General features: G+C 43.8%; 1 protein-coding gene across 7 annotated transcripts in view; it reads left to right on the forward strand.

Annotated features, from left to right (window-relative positions):
• Positions 1-19,439, forward strand: part of SGSM3 (small G protein signaling modulator 3) — a 72,617-nt gene that overhangs the window by 22,628 nt on the left and 30,550 nt on the right. For 5 of the 7 annotated variants that reach the window (XM_068252034.1, XM_068252037.1, XM_068252038.1 and 2 more), the window contains exons 2-6: positions 9,063-9,222; positions 16,088-16,173; positions 16,268-16,334; positions 17,225-17,433; positions 18,122-18,229. In XM_068252034.1, coding sequence (XP_068108135.1) covers positions 9,216-9,222; positions 16,088-16,173; positions 16,268-16,334; positions 17,225-17,433; positions 18,122-18,229 — 477 coding nt within the window. In that variant the 5' untranslated portion in view covers positions 9,063-9,215. Of the gene's footprint in view, positions 1-9,062; positions 9,223-9,370; positions 9,407-9,565; positions 9,591-16,087; positions 16,174-16,267; positions 16,335-17,224; positions 17,434-18,121; positions 18,230-19,439 lie in introns of those variants that run through there. The other 2 variants (XM_068252040.1, XM_068252039.1) reach the window with 2 other exon arrangements.

Raw genomic sequence — 19,439 nt, forward strand, 5'->3', positions numbered from 1 at the left:
GTGCAAGAGTTCAGCTCCACTTTAAGGGCCCGTTCACACTGGGACGATGTGCAGGTGTTCACTGCCAATCACTGGCAATCACTAGCACTTTTAAAAGTATATGGCAGTGATCTCTCTGCCGTGATCGCTGGCAATTTGCAGTAAATTCAAACATAGTTCATGCAGCGTTTTTTTGCGATTTTAGAGTGATCGCGATTGAAATCTTAAGGGGACTCCGAGCACCTCTCATGGACATGCCTTTAAGACTCCGACCAGTACTGCAAAGCACTTAAAGATGCATACATTTCTATAGCTTGTGCTCTCCTCTTTCATTTGATGCATGAATTGCCATTCTACACCAAATAGTTTTCGTTCGATTTCAATTTAAAAATCGCGGCTGCCATCTTGGCTATGTTATAACTTCCAGGTCACCCCTGTCTTCTCTGTTAGAGAAGTGCATCACTGAATGAAGCAGGAAGAGGAAGTGACACGCATGGCCATTACAAGAGGCTCCCCCAGAGGGGTTATAACACGACTTTGTTGGAAGTCGCCTGGCTTAAAGGCATGCCCATGAGAGGTGCTCGGAGTCCCTTTAAAGTGAACCCGAGGTGAAAATAAACTGATGAGATAAACAATTATATTTATCCTCCTACTCCTAAAAATGACTTTGGTAGACATCCCAGGATTTTATTTTATATTTAAACATTTAGAAAGTAGATTGAATGTTTTGTTGTCTCTGCTCAGTTGCAGTCTATTAAGTGTCCCTAAATGAAAATTCACGAACTATATTGACCCTTTCTCTCTCCATCTGCTCTCAGAAATATGTAGAAAATGTATTTCGCCACAAAAAACTTTTATGGTGGTAATTTGCTCATCAGTGATGTTTACTATATTCCTGACAAGGTACTGACAAGGCAGAAGCTGTCATTTCCAGCCTTAAAAATTAACTATTTCAGGCAGCAAAATAAAACAAGTAAAACAGCCTGGTTATTAATAGGTTTAGTACTGTACATACACATGTTTATCTCATCATGTCACATGTCGCCTCGGGTACACTTTAAGTGAATTGTGATCTCTCAAAAAAAGTTGAAAATGTCCAATAAAAAATACTCGTCGGAAAAAAATCCCCATCGAAAAACTAGTGATTTCGCGATCTTCAGTGTGAATGGGCCCTAAGGGATCAGAGTTGTCTGGTCCCGAAAGGGTTAATGTGAGCCTGTGCCTTCTGTATTGTGGTAATGAGAAAAGTAAATAATCAGAGGTTCCCTTCCGTGAAAATTGCCAGACAGAAGGATTTTTATTGTTCTGAAAGGAACACCCTAAAAAAAATAACCAGTTACCAAAAGTGCCGGAAGAAGGTCCCTCCCCTTCTGGCCTTAAAATCCTCCCTATTGGACCTTTAATGAATTTCTCCTCCCCCTCCGACAAGTTACAGATTTCCCTGAGAGTTCTGCTGACATCTCCTCCAGTCTCTGGTTCTGCTGAGCATTTAACAGATTTCCCAGCAGGTAACCTGTGACTACATGTCTTATCATATCCTCCGCTTATACTCCTGCAGGTTTGCTTTAAAGGGAACCTAAACTGAGAAGGATATGGATTTTTCCTTTTAAAATAATACCAGTTGCCTGACTCTCCTGCTGATCCTGTGTCTCTAATACTTTTAGCCACAGCCACTGAACAAGCATGCAGATCAGGTGCTCTGACTGAAGTCAGACTGGATTAGCTGCATGCTTGTTTCAGCCACTACTGCAGAGATCAGCAGGACTGCCAGGCAACTGGTATTGTTTAAAAGGAAACATCCATATCCCTCTCAGTTTAGGTTCCCTTTAATACTCAGAACAATGGGAGGGGCTTGAACAATATGAAGTGGGATGTAAGCTATAAGGAACTTTCCTCCTTAAAGGGAACCCGAGGTGGATCTTCGGTGGGCAGATGGGACGCAGAGACATGTTCTCAGCCTCATGACATGCCTGTGTCCCCACACCGCCGCTCTCTGTTCCCACCACCGCGCCACAGCCCCCCGAGTTTAGCGACAAGATTTGTCGCTAACTCGGAGGTAAACAGAGGGGAAAGGAATTCCCTGTTTAAAACGCCCACCAGGGCCGTTCCTACAGGGTTTCCTGAGCTGCCATTGGGAAGCTCTTTCTCCTTGGCCACGCCTCCTGCCGCTTCCCCACCTCCCTGCACACTATGAGAGACAACACAGTCTCTCAGCGCAGCGTCGTGACTCAGAGGTCATGCAAATGAAAGTGGGCCATCGCAGCCCACAGAAGCGGCGTTTTTTTGCAGCTACCTGATCCGCTCAGGTTTTTTTGGGTTTTTTTTGCCCACCTCGGGCTCTCTTTAAAGTGGACCTGAGCTCTTGCTCAGAACAGTAGGAAAACAAAGAAATCCAGTCTGTGTGTGTTTAGAGAGTTAAGCCTGTCTAATTCCCACTCATCTGTGTCTAATCACAAGTTGTAATTTGATCTCTTCCTGGTGACAGCTGACTGCCACAGCAGAGCAGCTAATTTGTAGACACAGGATGTTAACAATAGGTCTGCTTCCATGAAAGCAGGAAGTAGACGCACTGCATATTTATTGCAGGATTTGTATCCGCTGTAACAAAGAAAAGTTTTTTTTTTCTTTAAAGGTTAGTATGCTGTTGCTTATCTTTTAGGTAGTTGTGTGTGTGTGGTTCGGTAGCTTTTAGAGCAGAGAGGAAGTTTTGAGTTCTGGTCCGCTTTAAACGACCACTATTGTGAAAAATTGTAACATTGAAATCATAAGAAGTACATTTCTCCCAGAGTACATTGCACCATAAATTACTTTTTTTGCTATGTAGCTGACGCTTTACTGTAGGCAGTTAAAATCTGTCTGGGTTTGGACTAGTCCTTCTCCTCGTGGGGGATTCTCAGCATTTCCTTTTAATCTTTAGTAAACGCTGTATGGAAAGGGTGCCGACTAATGATACAATCTTCATTGTGCAATCTTAACACTTTTATGTGAACTTGTATTATTGGGACTACCACCCCAGTACATGATACGGCATTGTGTATCTTATTATAGCTTATTATCTGTATTGTGCTGTCGGTCACCCCTGTTATCATTGTCTGTTACCTTATTTATTGTACAGCGCTGCGTAATTTGCTGACACTATAAAAAATCCAATCAATAATAATAATATTATGAGGATCTAGAGCAGGAGTAGGGAAGCTATGGCTCGGGAGTCAGATGTGGCTCTATGATGGTTACATCTGGCTCAGACAAATCAGTAGGGGTTGATTCACTAAGGCCCCGTTCACACTTGCGTTTTGGCATGCAAACGGTCCGGATCGTATCAGGACCTGATCCGGATTGGAACCGTACGGTTCCGATCCGGATCAGGTCCGTTTGCATAAGGACTGCTTCAGGCTGTCATCCGGATCCGTGGCCAAAAAAACCCCCAAAATACCTTAAAATTTGTTGGGGTCTGCAGAAGGTGCACCTGGTGCACCTGTAGAATCAGGTCCTCCGCTGTTTAGGCCTCACCTCCACCTCTGACATACTGCCAAAACAGCTCCAGCACTGCTGCTCCACTCCAGACATGCTGGGCCCATGTGTCCCCCATCCGAAATGGCCGCTATGATACGCATAGGAAGTGGGGTAGAACGTCAGGTGTTGTCTCCAGTGTGTTCTGTGCTTCCATTTCCCATTGGTTTTCTATATCCGGATGGTGCAGTCAGGCTCAGGTCCGGGTGCGTGGACCGGATGAGCCGGATCAAAAAAATAGCGCATGTTGGAAAAGTGTCCGGAGTCCGGATCCGGTCCGGCGCCGTACAGTACGGAACGTACGTATGTGAACGTCTGCATAGCCTTTGCATTGCTATGCGGAACGTACGTTCCGTTTGTACAGTATACGGTCCGGATCCTGTTCATCACAGGCAAAGAAAAACGTGGGCACCAGTAAAATGCACACCTCTGTGTTTAATGATGCATTGCAGGCAACATTCCAACAGATCTGACAGCAAAAAGGCAATACTTCACCCCATCCAGGTGCACCCAGCATAGAGACCCCTTGGTCAACAATTGTTTCACATCAGAGATGCATCATCAAGGACCCTTCAGATCTTGGCAGCGTGGGACAGGAGCTCCACGCCAGCAAGACAGCGCTTCCCTTTTAAAGGACTTCCGGGTGCGCTCACATGATCCCACCGGCCAATCAGATTGTCCTGTACGCATGACGCGGCCGCATGCGTACAAAAATACGCATGCGCATGCGGCATATATGGGTTGGCTGCCTCCCACGGCTGAATGTCGCATGCCATGCGTCCATTCATCCGCGTGGGATACATCATGCTGCCAATCCCTAGCAAAAAACTTTTTGCTAATTAGTACAGGGTTACTGACTGACCAGGGGGAGCAATGGCCTGGCGGCCTGTGCACACAACCTGGAAGAATACTCAGGATAAGAGGCACGGTAGCTCATACATATAAGCAATTACAGAAACCATTATCGAAAGGTGAAAAAAGGTCACCAAGTGTAATGAAACAAGAAAAGCAACGCCACAGATTCAGCCCAAGAAGGAAGTATATCAAGGAGATCCATATTGGAATTAGCTCGACCATTCGCTTTACCCTCCCACTTAGATAGCCCCTCCCATGCAAAGACCCTCCCTCAAATATTCCCTTACAGCAAATTTATAAATGCATATCTAATATTTACATTAGGAGCAAGAAAAACCTATGTCATTTTTTATCTACCTTTCAAGGAACACAGCAAGGTCATTTTTATCATTGAAACCTAACGGACCCATGGCCTCGGTTTCAGAGATTAGGTAAGCTTCTCGCTGCAACAATATTTTCTCACGGTCCCCTCCCCTTTTGGGATTCTGGACATGCACCAAACCCACCATTCTCAACAGTGAAGGGTTGCTGTCGTGCGCTACACTAAAATGCTCGACCAGCCTAGGTACTCCTCCTTCACCTTTTCTTATAGACCTGATGTGTTCCACAAGTCTTTCACGCATAGGACGCGTGGTTTCACCGATATAATATCGAAGACAGGGACAGAAGAGCACATAAACGACAAATGCGGTTCTACATGTAATAAAGTGTTTGATCTGGACGTCCAAATGTCCTAACCTCACGTTAGATGCTCTCAGCATATGGCTACAAGTGGGACAAAAACCACAAGGGAAACTACCCATAATTCTTCGATTGTTTAGCCAATTGTCCTGATGCTGTTGAATCTGCTCGCTTTGAGTAACCACAGAACCCAGGGTAAACCCCTTTCTGTAAGCTATAGTAGGTGCCTTAAGCACCTTATCTCCTAATCCTGTGTCACGTTCTAAGATGGACCAATTTTTGGAAATAATTTCCTTAATTTTTCTTGACATAGGTGTGTAATCAAACACAAAGATGAAGTTATCATTGTCTTTTGCTCTCACTTCTGGGGATTTCTGGTCTTCCGCCCCCTCCAGCAACTGGTTCCTATCCTGCTCTCTTACTCTCTCCAGAGCTCTATCAAGGACGGCAGCCTCGTAACCTCGCTCTAAAAATCTCTGGTACATCTCACCTGACTGTAATTCAAAATCCTGTTCATTAGTATTATTTCTTTTTAACCTCAAAAATTGGCCATAAGGGATGGCTGATTTAACATGGGGGGGGTGATAACTGTCGTTATGTAGCACCGAATTTGTCGCTGTGCTCTTCCTATACCCCTTAGTTATTAGGGTATCCCCCTGTACCTCCAGTGTTAAATCAAGGAAAGCGACCCGATCACCTCCCCATTCACCTGTGAACCGCATATTCAACACATTATCATCCAGGTACTGCATAAAACGGTCGAACCTGTCCCTGGTGGACGCCCAAATGACAAGCACATCATCCACATACCTCGACCATGTCCTCAGATCATATCTATAGGGATTTCTTTCCCCATAGATATACTCTGCTTCCCATTTCGCCAGAAACAGATTAGCGAAAGTTGGAGCTACCGCTGTTCCCATTGCTGTACCAGCTATCTGTTTATACCACCTCCCCTCAAATCTGAAGGCATTGTGATCTAAGACAAACGAAAGGCAATCACCCAGAAACCGACTTTCTGCGTCAGTTTTCCAACCACAGTCATGTAAGTGTTTCGAGATACGGTCTGGATCCGATCAGGCAGATTCGGACAGGGAACGCTAATGTGAACCGGGCCTTAAGCTACATTGCTCAACCAGCGCAGCTTAGTGTGGCAGCGCAAGTAAAGTTTTCAAAGTAGGCCCGCTACTGCTGTAGCATGCACTACTAACTTACTCACGCTCCCCCAAAACTAACAGCTGCTCCAATTATCCCACTCTGGATTCTGTCAGTCCTGTGACTTTGTAGGATGAGATCCCCGCACTTTGATTGGCCCAATAGGCTGCCTGTCACTTGACAGGCAGCCTATTGGGCCAAAGTGTGGTGATCTCATCCTACAAAGGTAATCAACCCCCAAGTCAGCTAGCTGATTGTACAAGCTGTTAGTTAGTATCTCTCCTGTCTGGCTCTCGGGGAAATTGCTGATGTTGCTGAAACCCAAGAGAAGCTGAAGATGTGTCTGACACTTCCGCTGCCTGGCGGATCAGCTGTATACACATCACCATGGCAACAGGGAAGCCCTCCGCTGCGTATGCGCACTGTGCTAGTTTGAAACATATTGTATGGCTCTCACGAAATTACATTCTACAATGTGTGACGTTTATGGCTCTCAGCCAAAAAGGTTCCTGACCCCTGACCTATTTATTCAAAGTATACTCACTCTTCTTATGCATAGATTTGGTAAGATTGTACCTTCAATGTGATGTTAGAAGCTCATTATATGCAGCAATAAAGCAAATGTTTTTTCTGTTTGCAAAAGTTGCCAGTAAAAGCAAAATGTAAACCTTCATGTGACGGAATTCCCAATGAAATGAAATGCTAAACAGTCAGTAAAATAGTTTACATTAAATAAACTGTTCAATGGGAGATTATTCGACCAGATCAGCTGATAATCTCGTATCTGAGCGTTGGTGAGAATCGCAGAAACGCCGGTTCCATTTACTGCTGAACTCTGCGCGGATCTCTCCACGAGGTGTCCGCTGTTTGTGTCATTCTACAGACAATAGACTTGATCGGTGGATGGCTGGCATGTCTCTCTCTGACGTCTCTGGCTGTATTTACAGTCATGGAGAAAGGACATATCTATAATAGAGTGAGTCACGCAGTTCTGGCTGTATTATAGTAGTGACAATAGTTGTGGGAATGGAATTGCTGCAGATCTGTTATGTCTTCCTATTAATACTGGCATTGAGGATGTCGGTACATAAACAGAAAAAGTGCACCTGTCCGGTGACTGCATTACTCCTCCCTCTATATTGGAAGAGATCCTCCTAAAGGTGGCCACTAACGTTCCAATTTCTAGCGAAAAATCGTTCGAGCGATCAGAATTTCACTGAGAAATGCATCCTGTGTGTATTTAGAGAGTTTAGCCCAGGGGCGTATCAATAGCCATAGCAACTGCTATGGGGCCCTGGAGCAGAGGGGGCCCCAGTGGTAGTTGATGTATTCACTACTAACTTTCTTGTGTTTCTCCCCCTCTGACTTTGTCTCAGTACCCATGGACTGTGTGCAGTGCTGACTGCATGATAATGTAAATTGCCCAATAAACTCACATCCATAGGGTAGGGGCAGGTGGCATTGCTTAAAGCGGATGCAAGATGAAAAACGAACTATAACAAGTAACTCGTCTATATATCTTATCTAAAGTTTAGATAGTTTGCTCAGCAAATCTAGCTGCAAACAGCTTCAAAAGTTTGATTATTTATTCCTGTGATACAATGAGGGCAGCCATGTTCTGTTTGTCACATTGTCACAGGCTGAGGGCTGGAGATGCTATCAGCTTGCCTGTGTGTAAATTCAGTCCCCTCTCCTCCTCCCTCCACCCCTCTGCCTCTGAAATCAACGGCTAGTAACCTCCTCCTCCTGGCCAGACTGAGCTCCCATAAGCCCTTGCTACAAGGCACTGGAGAAGCGGTGGGCGAGGCTAGTTTAATTTATAGGGAATTAGAGTATTAAAACAAAAAAAGTATTTGGCTTGAGGAATTCCCTATAAACTATATGAAAGGAACACAATTCTGCAATGAGTAAAAGTTTCTTGGATCCATTTTAACAGTGCCCACGTCTGAGGGCCCCATACTCTCTAGATACGCTACTGGTTTAGCCTGTCTAATTCCCCCTCATATGTGACTAATCACAAGTTGTAATTTGATCTCTCCCATGTCACCTGACTGCCACGGCAGATAAGGCAGATAAGCCCATTTGAAAGTACAGGTTGTTAACCCTATGTCTGCTTCCATGAAAGCAGGAAGTAGACACCGTGCAGACTTATTGTAGGATTTGTATCAGCTGTAACAAAGAAATGTTTTCTGTAAAGGTTATTATGCTGTTGCTTATCTTTTTAGAGCTGAGAGGAAGTTCTGAGTTCAGGTCCACTTTAAAACACATTCATGTTCTGGAGATAAGGAGTCCATAACTGTTTCGTACGAGTAACAGAACTTCATCAGGACCAGTTCCTGAAGATGCACCATTATGAGCACGAAATGGTTACTTGGAATTTCGATGGAAGGCAAAGTAATGTTTTTATGTGGTTTTAGAAGATGTTCAGGATTTCTTTGGTTGTTAGACTGTTTTGCATTGATGATATGTTTGCTGAATGTTAGCCTGGAGGCTAGTGACCTGTCTGTACGGTGTCGGCTCTGCACTGTCACACAAGGGATTGAGCAGCGATGTTGGGTGACAGAAATCCCCCCGTGTGTAGAGCCTCTACCCTGCGGCATAAAAGCACACCTGTCTCGTGAGGTGACCTTTTCGCCCGTCGGAGCGTATTAAGGTGTATTAAGGCTCTATGTATTATTGATTTGTGCAGAATCTGTGTGGTGAGTCAGTATTTGCCAAGTGAGTCACCGGAGAGCTTGTGTGCGGCAGGCAAGCCCTGAGGGTGCAAACATTGAGGGACACGAGCTCCGCTCCAGAACCACAACCCTCGGGCCTTGGCAAGCAGCGTGTCACCTGATCAAAGCGTTCAGTGACAATGAAACTATTCTCTATTTCCAACGCAGATCCCCCGATGCCAACGTGCCTCCTCTGACCAGACGCTGCCACCAGGAACACTGAGTGCCAACGAGTCCTCCACGGATCTCCAGAAATAACCCTGACTCTTCAGTGTCCGAGGGGACGCCACACACCGAGCCAACACTGTGTACTCTGCCACCATGTCAGGTAAGGGAGGCCGAGCCTGCTGACTCCTCTTCTCAATGCTTTACCCATATCTTTATTGTCTGCCAACACTGTGTACTCTGCCACCATGTCAGGTAAGGGAGGCCGAGCCTGCTGACTCCTCTTCTCAATGCTTTACCCATATCTTTATTGTCTGCCAACACTGTGTACTCTACCACCATGTCAGGTAAGGGAGGCTGAGCCTGCTGACTCCTCTTCTCAATGCTTTACCCATATCTTTATTGTCTGCCAACACTGTGTACTCTGCCACCATGTCAGGTAAGGGAGGCTGAGCCTGCTGACTCCTCTTCTCAATGCTTTACCCATATCTTTATTGTCTGCCAACACTGTGTACTCTGCCACCATGTCAGGTAAGGGAGGCCGAGCCTGCTGACTCCTCTTCTCAATGCTTTACCCATATCTTTATTGTCTGCTAACACTTTGGTTATGAAAAAGTGAATTCTATGCTTTTGATTCTTTTTTATGTAATAAGTTGTTATTATTACTACAGTAGAATCCCGTTCTAGTAAACTCTGATATAGTCATCTCAGTCCCCAGGTGCCAACCATGCGCCGGTACGTATATTGGGCAGCACGGCGGCATAGTGGTTAGCTCTCTCACCTTGTAGCGCTGGGTCCCCGTTTGTATCCCAGCTAGGGAATTACCTGCATGGACTTTATGTTCTCCCCGTGCCTGTGTGGGTTTCCTCCGGGCTCTCCAGTTTCTTCCCACATGCCAAAAACATACAGAGAAGGTAATTGGCTTCCCCCTAAATTGGGCCTTGATACATACATTACACGATATATACATAGACACGTGACCATGGTAGGGATTAGATTGTGAGCTCCTCTGCAGGACAATTAAAGCGGACCCAAACCAAACTTTTTTTTTTTTTTATTCAAAATATTTAGTTGCACCACTCTGACACATACAAAGATAAATAAACACTCCTTCAAACCTATGAGCATTTCAGTGCATGCTTTTCACCCTTCTCTTTTCATAACTTGGGTTATACAGATGGCAGCCATTAGCAATTCTTCCATTGCCGGACACCACCTACTCCACCAGTCTGCCGGATTCTGTCCTGGCAATATGAAAGGAAGGGAGGGGTTCCTCCAATAAATGTAAAATATTTTATATTTGTCATCATGCAGCTGGAAAAAAGCTGCTATTTATTATTATAATTTAGAAAATAGATTTTATTTCTGAAATGTTGTATTTTTAATTTGGGTCCACTTTAAGAGACAAGACAATATACTCTGTACAGCGCTGCGGAAGATGTCGGTGCTTTATAATTATTAAATAATACCAATATACAATGCATCACCAATCCTGATATAGTAATCTTCTGATACAGTAAAGCACTTGGCCAGGTCCTGTAGAGTTTACTATAAAAGGATTCTACTCTATATAGTAAACTTGGGTCAAAAAGCACATACTTGCCTAAGGAGAGAGTAGCCTCTGGATCCTGTAGTGGCCTCCCACACAGTCCTCCGGACCCCATTGCTGCTTGCAGACCCCCTAAATATTAAAAATAATGCTTTCTTGGCAATCTGAATGATTGCATCATTTCTTGAAAGGACACCTGAAGTGAGAGAAATATGGAGGCTGCACTATTTAATTCCTTTTAACCACTTAAAGGAATACTATCGATTGAAACAAAATTTTTTTAATACTCTATATTAGTGTACACATTACCACTAGTGCTAGGGGCACTTTATTTATTCACCCAGGTCTCTCTCTCGCTATCCCTGCTTAAAAATTCATTTCTCACACAGCTCATAGTAGTTTGGGTCACCCTGAGCTGCTTGGTTACTCTGTCACACAGCTCACAAATATATTTCACTGTGTCACTCACAGCATGCAGCAGACATGAGGAGAAACAGGCTGATCTGAGGTGGTAACAGGTAACTAAATGAGCTGGAATATTGCTGGAATATAACTAGCTATACCAGGAGTCTGTGTTTACACTCAGACTGGCTGCCTGCTTGTGGTGATTCACTCCAGGCTGCATCCACTTTACAAGCTGCTGAGAGGGGCAGATCACTGTTTACAATTAGCATTATTAGTATCTTTATCAGTCAAGAGAAGCAAAGATAATAAACACACATTGCTAGAATCTTTAACCCCTTACCACCATATCAACAAGATTCTTTCAGCAAGGTGATAATTAAACTATAAACTGAGGAGTTGATAGCATCTCCCCTTTGCAGAGACATGGTCTAGCCCCCTGGGAGCTCAGTATTAGATACATTTTGTATCCAACACTGACGCCAAAACTGATGGAGGATTTTACAGCTGAGAGGAACAGCTGTGTGAGGAATTAAATTGCTCCTAGTACTTGCCCTAATGTGTGCTACAACATACAGCATTTACAAATAAATGCATACATCAATAGTATTCCTTTAAGCCCACCGGGTTGTTTATCTTTTGCATCCCAGCAACTTTCACCTCCCATTCATTTGCCAATAACTTTATCACTACTCATCACAATTAATTGACCTATATCTTGTTTTTTCCGCCACCAATTAGGCTTTCTTTGGGTGATACATTTTGCTAACCATTAATTTATTCTAAATCCATTTGAACAGGAATATTAAGAAAGAAATGGAAAAAAAATAATTATTTTTGGCCATTGTAGTTTGAAATGACGACATGCTACCGTAATTAAAACCGGTGTGTTTGCCCATTTGTCCCGCTTATTACACCATTTAAATTACGTCCTTATCACAATGTATGGCGCCAATATTTTATTAGGAAATAAAGGTGCATTTTTTTCAATTTGCGTACATCACTATTTACAAGCCCATAATTAAAAAAATATATATTAATATACTCCTTTGACAAAAAGTTCAGACCCTTAGGTAACTGTTTTTTTTTTTTTTTTTTTGGAATTGTAGTTTTTTTAAAAAAAAAATGTATTAAAAATTTTATTTGGGTAATTTTTGGTGTGGGAGGTAAACAGCTAATTTTAAATGTAAAAAAATGTATTTATTTAATAAAAAAATGGACGTGGGTGTAGTTTTACTATTTGGCCACAAGATGGCCACTGTCAAAAAGTCCTGGAAGCGTGATCATACACTTCCAGGAAGCATTAGGACGACGGGAAACTCTTTGTGACGCAGAAAAACAGCAGCCTCTGAAAAGAGGCTATGTGTTTTTCTGCGCGGGGCTTCGATCAATGAATGGGATCTACAATCCCATTCATTGGCCCAGTGCACACCGAGCGGTTTTTGGAGCGATCCGCCGGCCGCATCCGCCTCTAAAAACGCTTGTCTAATGTATTGCAATGGGATGGTGCACACCGGCGGTTTGCGGTTTTTGCCAAGCCGCAAACGCGCCTCCTGCTGCGCGTTTGCGGTTTTCGGAAGCGTTTCGTCCTCAATGTAAAGTATAGGAAAAACGCAAACCGCTCTGAAAAACGCTAGTTCAGAGCGGTTTGCCAGGCATTTTTGTTACAGTAGCTGTTCAGTAACAGCTTTTACTGTAACAATATGTGTAATCTGCTACACAAAAACGCACGCAAAACCGCTAGGTATGTTTAGAAAACCTCTCTAAACATACCTAGAATCGCTCTGAAATCAGCTCCCAAAACCGCTAGCGTATTGCGGATCTGCTAGCGGTTTTGGTGTGCACTGGGCCATAGATCGCTGGGCTAACGGCCGGCTGCGGGAGCGCATACAACCTGCGGGAGTGTGCGCAGCCTATCTGGACGAGAATGTTGATCCAGATAGGCTTAAGTGGTTAAATAATGCACATTGCCTGGCTGTCCTTCTGATATTTTATATATCAGTAGTGTCACTGGCCATCACACACTGGCTAATCCAGTCAGACTTCAGTGAGAAACCCCTGATATGCTGCATGCTTGTTCAGGGTCTATGGCTGACAGTATTAGAGGCAGAGGATCAGCAGGACAGCCAGGTAATCTGCATTTTTTAAAAGGAAGTTAATATGGCAGCCTCCATATCCCTCTTACTTTAGTTGTCCTTTAAATAACTGGTCAATCGGCGTGGCAGATATTTTTTCTTCATACATACGATCGCAACTGGTTTCGATGTTGAGAATAGTTTGTTGTTCTTTAATGCTGAGTATTGCTTAAATATGCTCTTTTTCTTTTGATCTAAACAGTCTTATTGAAAATACAATTGTCGTGCTCAGTATGACTCCAGTTTGTTTAGGGGACCTTAATGATCGGCCTATGTGGCCTTCAGACTAGGGATGGTCATTGAGATGTTTATAATTATGGCTTGCATGCGAATGTAATATAAACTGTATGCAGCATGTACTTGCATCAATCAAATGCTGATAATTTTGGTGGGCTTAAAGGACAACTGTAACGAGAAGGATATGGAGGCTGCCATATTTTACTTTTAAACAATACCAGTTGCCTGGCTGTCCTGCTGATACTCTGCCTCTAATACTTTCATCCATAGCCCCCGAACAAGCATGCAGCAGATCAGGTGTTTCTGACATTATTATCAGATCTGCCAAGATTAGCTGCATGCTTGTTTCTGGTGTAATTCAGACACTACTGCAGCCACATAGACCAGCAGGGCTGCCAGGCAACTGGTATTGTTTAACAGGAAATAAGTATGGCAGCTTACATATCCCTTTCACTTCAATTGTCCTTTAAGTCTGTGCTGCAAGCAATTTATTCGCATCTCCCTGGCTATCTACTCCAGATATCTCATGGTGACCCGGCTGTGTAGGTTGTAACCGTCCTCCTTTATAATTCTTCCCCAAAGGGCTTAACCGACGAGATGAGTGGAATAACTGGCATATTTGGGGCTTGTTGCTTTATTTGGAAGCTGTGTTGTCACCGCTTGAAGAGGGTTTTTTTTAGCTTTCGTGTGTTTTTTGTTGCTAAAGAACAGCTGTCCCTAGTTATTTGATCGTCACCGCGAGGCCGCATGACGCTGCGCGTTTTATAATTCCCTTTCAACTCTCACAGGTGAGATCATTAGAGATGCTCTAATAAGGACAGGCTGGCTGTGATGTCGCAGTTATGAGATTCTCACAAAGGCATTCCTGGCACTCGTTCAAATGAAATCCTGACAAAGGGAAGAACGTTTTTCTGCAAATCTCACAGTTTGCATATTTCCGTCTATTCTCACCAGGCAGGTTGCCGCAGTGTTTGGAGTCTGTATGCCCAATTTTAGCAGCTGTTAGGGCCCTTATTCACTAGCTTGTTTCCTTCCATTCCCACTAACGTGATTTCACCGCAATTGCGATTGTGATTCGTTTACGATTTCCAATGGGAGAAAAATACCCTGTCGAAAACATTTTGGAATCGTGGGGGGAAATTGCGTAGCGGCACAAATGCTATGCCATACAAGTTATAGGAGTGCAAACGTACCAAAGATTGCGCTGATCGCGATTCAGGGACAAGCAAATCACACTAGTGGAAAAACAGCACTGCAATTTACATGTTAATCGCAGTGCTCTTGCAATCTGCAAAATGGGGGCGATCTGATTTTCAGATCCAATCGTGCCTAATGGAAAAGGGCCCTATACCTGATCTGTTGTGTCGAGTGCAATTATGTCCAACCCACCAGTCTTAAAGAGACACTGAAGCGAAAAAAAAAATGATGATGATTTGGTTGCATAGAATGGATAATTACTAGAACATTAGAAACACAGAAAATATTCTCATTTTTATTTTCCGTTACTGTTTTTTTGCATCATTCTCTAATATTTGCAGTTTACACACTACTCAGCATTCTAAATGATTTTACAGAGCAGGCTAGTGACCTGTCCTCTGCTGGAGAAAAAAAAATACAGTGACTGACAGTTGATAAGCTTCAGAAGATAGAGCTCTCTGCGACTTTGAAAGTGGTGGAGCTCAATGGCTCTTTTCAATAGATAACTGCAGTTTCTTAAATCTTCCTTTACTGGAAACAATATTAGACTCCTATCTCTGCTCCTGTGTGCTCCCGCTTCAGTGTCTCTTTAAAGCACACCTGAAATAAGAGGGATACCAGTTGCCTATCCCTCTCGCATCACTTTAAGGCCTCTACAGGTAATTATTGTTGTCTGGAATAATTGTTGGTGATTGCTCCGGAGACCGTTATAGGAACGATCTATGTACACTGCACGGCAGCCTGCTCTGTGCTATGGAGAGGGGAGTGGGGGATGAGCAGCGGCCAAGCTAGATGCGCCAAAAACAGCTCTCGTTCATACATTAGTGATTTTATACAACAGGTCACTAAATTGCTTTGAAGGGGGAGGCGGTCCTGGATTTGTGCCTGGCTTTCAGGGGCATAAAGAGATGATTTGCATATTCTGCGGTGATGCATTATGGGTGATCTTTCTTGCTCACATAAAGCTGCATGAGTGCAAATACCTTCTGTTTTGAACCAAACTTGTGAGATCCACGGGAGAGAAAGTGAGATACTTACCTCAGTAGAAGGAAGCCACGCCTTCCTCCCGACCACCGATCCAGCGCTAGGACCCTCAGAAGTGCACAGTCACACTACAGTACGTGAACGAGCGCAGACGCACTGCACAGGCCCAGGATGGCTTGTTCGGGTTCGCACCTGCGCATTAAGGCCGAGCTCGGTCAAGCTCTTGTTGATGAGCTTTGGGGGGGGGGGGGTCCAGCTCTGGAATGGTGAGGGAATCGGACGTATTCTGTTGCTAAGCGGGGGGCAGAGGGCCTGCTCTGTACATATTTTACATGGGGGAGAGGCTGGTCAGGTGTCCGTCAGGTCCAGCTGAACCCGTTTGAACGAGATCAGGTGGCCGCAGTGCAGCATAGATCTCTGCTAGATTCAATCGTTATGATTGGACCAGCCGGATATCGATACCACAAGTCCAGTAATGTATGGGCACCCTCAGCCTTTCATTAATTTACCTTTTTATTTTGTAGGGAGTTACACGCCATCTCCGGGCGGTCCGTTCTCCGCCCTGACGCCAAGCATGTGGCCGCAGGACATCCTCGCCAAATATACGCAGGTAAGAGCAGACCTGCTCGTGGAAGGACCAGTATTGGAGTGGGATACAGTGGTATGCCATGTTACACACATATATGTCTGTATTGTGTTTGCAGAAGGAGCAGTCTGTAGAGCAGCCAGAGTTCCGATACGACGAGTTTGGATTCCGAGTCGATAAGGAAGGTAAGATGGAACTATTTCAGTTACCCTCTCAAAATGAGTTCGGAAAAACATCCTGCCAATTTTTGCAGATGTGGAGAATGTCAGTGAGATCCAAATTTGGGATGGTCCATGTGGTGAAAATCCTTCAGAGTTGATGAAAAAATTTGCAGCTTGAAAGTGGACCAATCAAATCCCGCCAATGTGGAGTTTAGTAGTTTTCAAGCTAAATTAGCGTAATCCTGCATCTCATTGACCATACCTAATGCCGAGATCTTGCCAGTTCGACCATTGGATAAATTGTCAGTGGAAGTGTCCAGCCAAATTTTTTTTATCTGCAGATGTCTGGCCAATTTTACCGGTTCCATGTAGTACGAGCGTTTACAGTCTGTGCATACTATAGTATTCAAAATCTGTTGGCCTCTTCTACTACACAGGGCTGTGGAGTCGGTACAAAAATCTTCCGACTCAGACAGTTTATGAAACGACTCCGACTTCGGGTAACCAAAATGGCCCCGACTCCGACTCCTCGACTCCGACTCCTTAGTCTAATATTTAACAGGGCTGTGGCTTTTTTTACAAAAATCACCCGACTCCGACTCCTCAGTTTATGAAACTCCGACTCCAACTCAGACTCCGGGTGCCCAAAATTGCCCCGGCTCCTCGCCTCAACTCCGACTCCACAGCCCTGCTACTACATGGAAGTGCTACAATTGGCCAGTCACCTGCAAATTAAAATTGGATGTGTGAACAGAATCTTACACTGCACGGGGGGAGGGGGGAGGGGATGGTGTCAAAATTGCATACAATTTGTGTTTAATCTTCATGCGTGCTGGTTTTGCTGGCCTCTCGCTCGCTCTCTCTGCACTCTTGTCCCTTCGATGTCTTTTGTGATCTTATTTTGTGAATTGCAGACGGTGCTGAGCCCAATTCCAGCAAGCTGTTGGGTATCCCGCTGACTGAGGACCCCCAGCAGAGGCTGAAGTGGCAGGCCCACCTGGAGTTCACCCACAATCACGATGTAGGAGATCTGACGTGGGATAAAATCGATGTGACTCTGCCCCATTCTGACAAGCTGCGCTCCCTGGTGCTGGCCGGCATCCCCCACAGTATGAGGCAACAGGTAACCCCCACAGGATGAGCCAATGATAATATTTACTTTGTTAGGATGAGTCTGTGATTAGTGAAATATATGCAAGTCATGTATTTGATTCGATAGCTGTCATCTGCAAAAGATATAAAGCACACACAGGGTTAACAGATGTAAGGAGAGGGATTCCCTCACCCCCCTCATGATTCACCAGTCAGACACCCATCACCTCAGTGAGTTTCAAAGAGAATTTTAGAACATGAAAGGAACAGATGAGCGGAGAAAGATATATACAACTATACTTAGGAAGAACTAGACAACCTATACCCATCTAACTTAAAAAAACATGTCAAAGCTGACTTGAACTCAAAACTTCCTCTCTGCCTTAAAAGATAAACAGTATAATAACCTTTACAGAAAAACATTTCCTTGTTACAGCCGATTCAAATCCTGCAATAAATCTGCAGTGTGTCTACTTCCTGCTTTTAAGGAAGCAGGCAAAGGGTTAACATCCTGTGTTGACAAATTCACAGCTGACAGCTCAAATTACAATTGTGATTACATGCAGCTGAGGGGGGAATTATACAGGCTCTTCACTCTAAATACAAACAGGATGGATAAATGTGTTTTTCTTGTGTCCCGTGCATAAGTTCAGGTCTAATTTAATAAATTATTGTCCTTTAATTCATGAGGCTGACCTGTTGTTGCTGCTTTTCCTCAGCTGTGGATGCGGCTGTCGGGCGCCCTGCAGAAGAAGAGGAATTCTGAGATGACGTACAGAGACATTGTACGGAACAGCTCCAACGACGAGACTCTGGCAGCCAAACAGGTACTGACAGACACTGCCGGTCACTGCTTCCTTCCTGTGTCTGCCGCTCTACCACCACGTCCCTGTACAGTTCTCCAGCACATTTTCATGTGTAGGGCTTATGGTGGCCATACATGGTACAATTTTATTCATCCAATCATACCATTTCTATGTAATATAAGGGACTTGCCTAAATTGTCCTTTCAGTATATGCACTTAATTTACCCTTATACTACATAGAAATGGTAAGATTGTATGAAAAAAAAATGTACCATGTATGGGCACCCTTAAGGTGGTCACACACCTTACAATTTTTTTAAATAGCTGCTCAGTTTAAGAATTGCAATCAATTTTTCTGACCGATTGGCCATATTTTTGAAATGTTACAATGTACCACACACCTATGTTCAATTTTTCCCCAATTATGATAAAAATGATTGGAAATTCTGAGAAAATTGCTTGGGTGTGTATATTAATACGTTGACACTCTAACACACACCATACAATCTTTAGAAAAATTGAAGAAAAATTTCCAGCATTCCGGATCGATAAAATCGAAATAAAAAAAATAAAAATTGTATCGTTTTATTGTATCGTGTGTGTGGCCACCTTTATATTACCGCTGGCCAATCAGATTCACTTCCGGGGGATTTTGGATTGGCCCAGTTGTGAGCTGCATATAATGTATGTTATATTTGAATGAAAACCTTAATTATCCACTTCTTGTTGAATATCCCCAGTCATAACGCTTTAACACTTTCCATAAATTCAAAATATAAAACTTTTTGACTGTACCGTAATTTCACTTTAAAGGGATCCTTAACACAAGAAGAAAAGACAAAAAAAACAAACTGAACTTACCTGGGGCTTCCTCCAGCCTCCTGTAGCCCATGAGGTCCTTTGGTGTCCTCTGGGCTCCCTCCGTTCGACCGCTGACTGCTCTCAAAAGTATGAACCACACATGTGCAGAGCAGTAGGATTAGCCATACTATGCCAGGAAAAAGCACCTATATAAGTGGATAAATACTTGATCTACTTGCATAACACATGTATTATACTGTCCATGTTTTGATTTCAGTGAATTTTATATAGTAAATGAAGAGAATTCTGTTCCTGGTGGGAACCATGTCTTTTGCCCACAGTTTAGGCTAAATCCTGATGTCATTTCTGCCCTTTACTTTTTTTCTTTTCTCCTCCAATATCTGAGTCACCTCAGCCTTGCTTGTAAACA

This window comes from Hyperolius riggenbachi, chromosome 9, assembly GCF_040937935.1.
Source record: "Hyperolius riggenbachi isolate aHypRig1 chromosome 9, aHypRig1.pri, whole genome shotgun sequence".
Taxonomy (NCBI): domain Eukaryota; kingdom Metazoa; phylum Chordata; class Amphibia; order Anura; family Hyperoliidae; genus Hyperolius; species Hyperolius riggenbachi.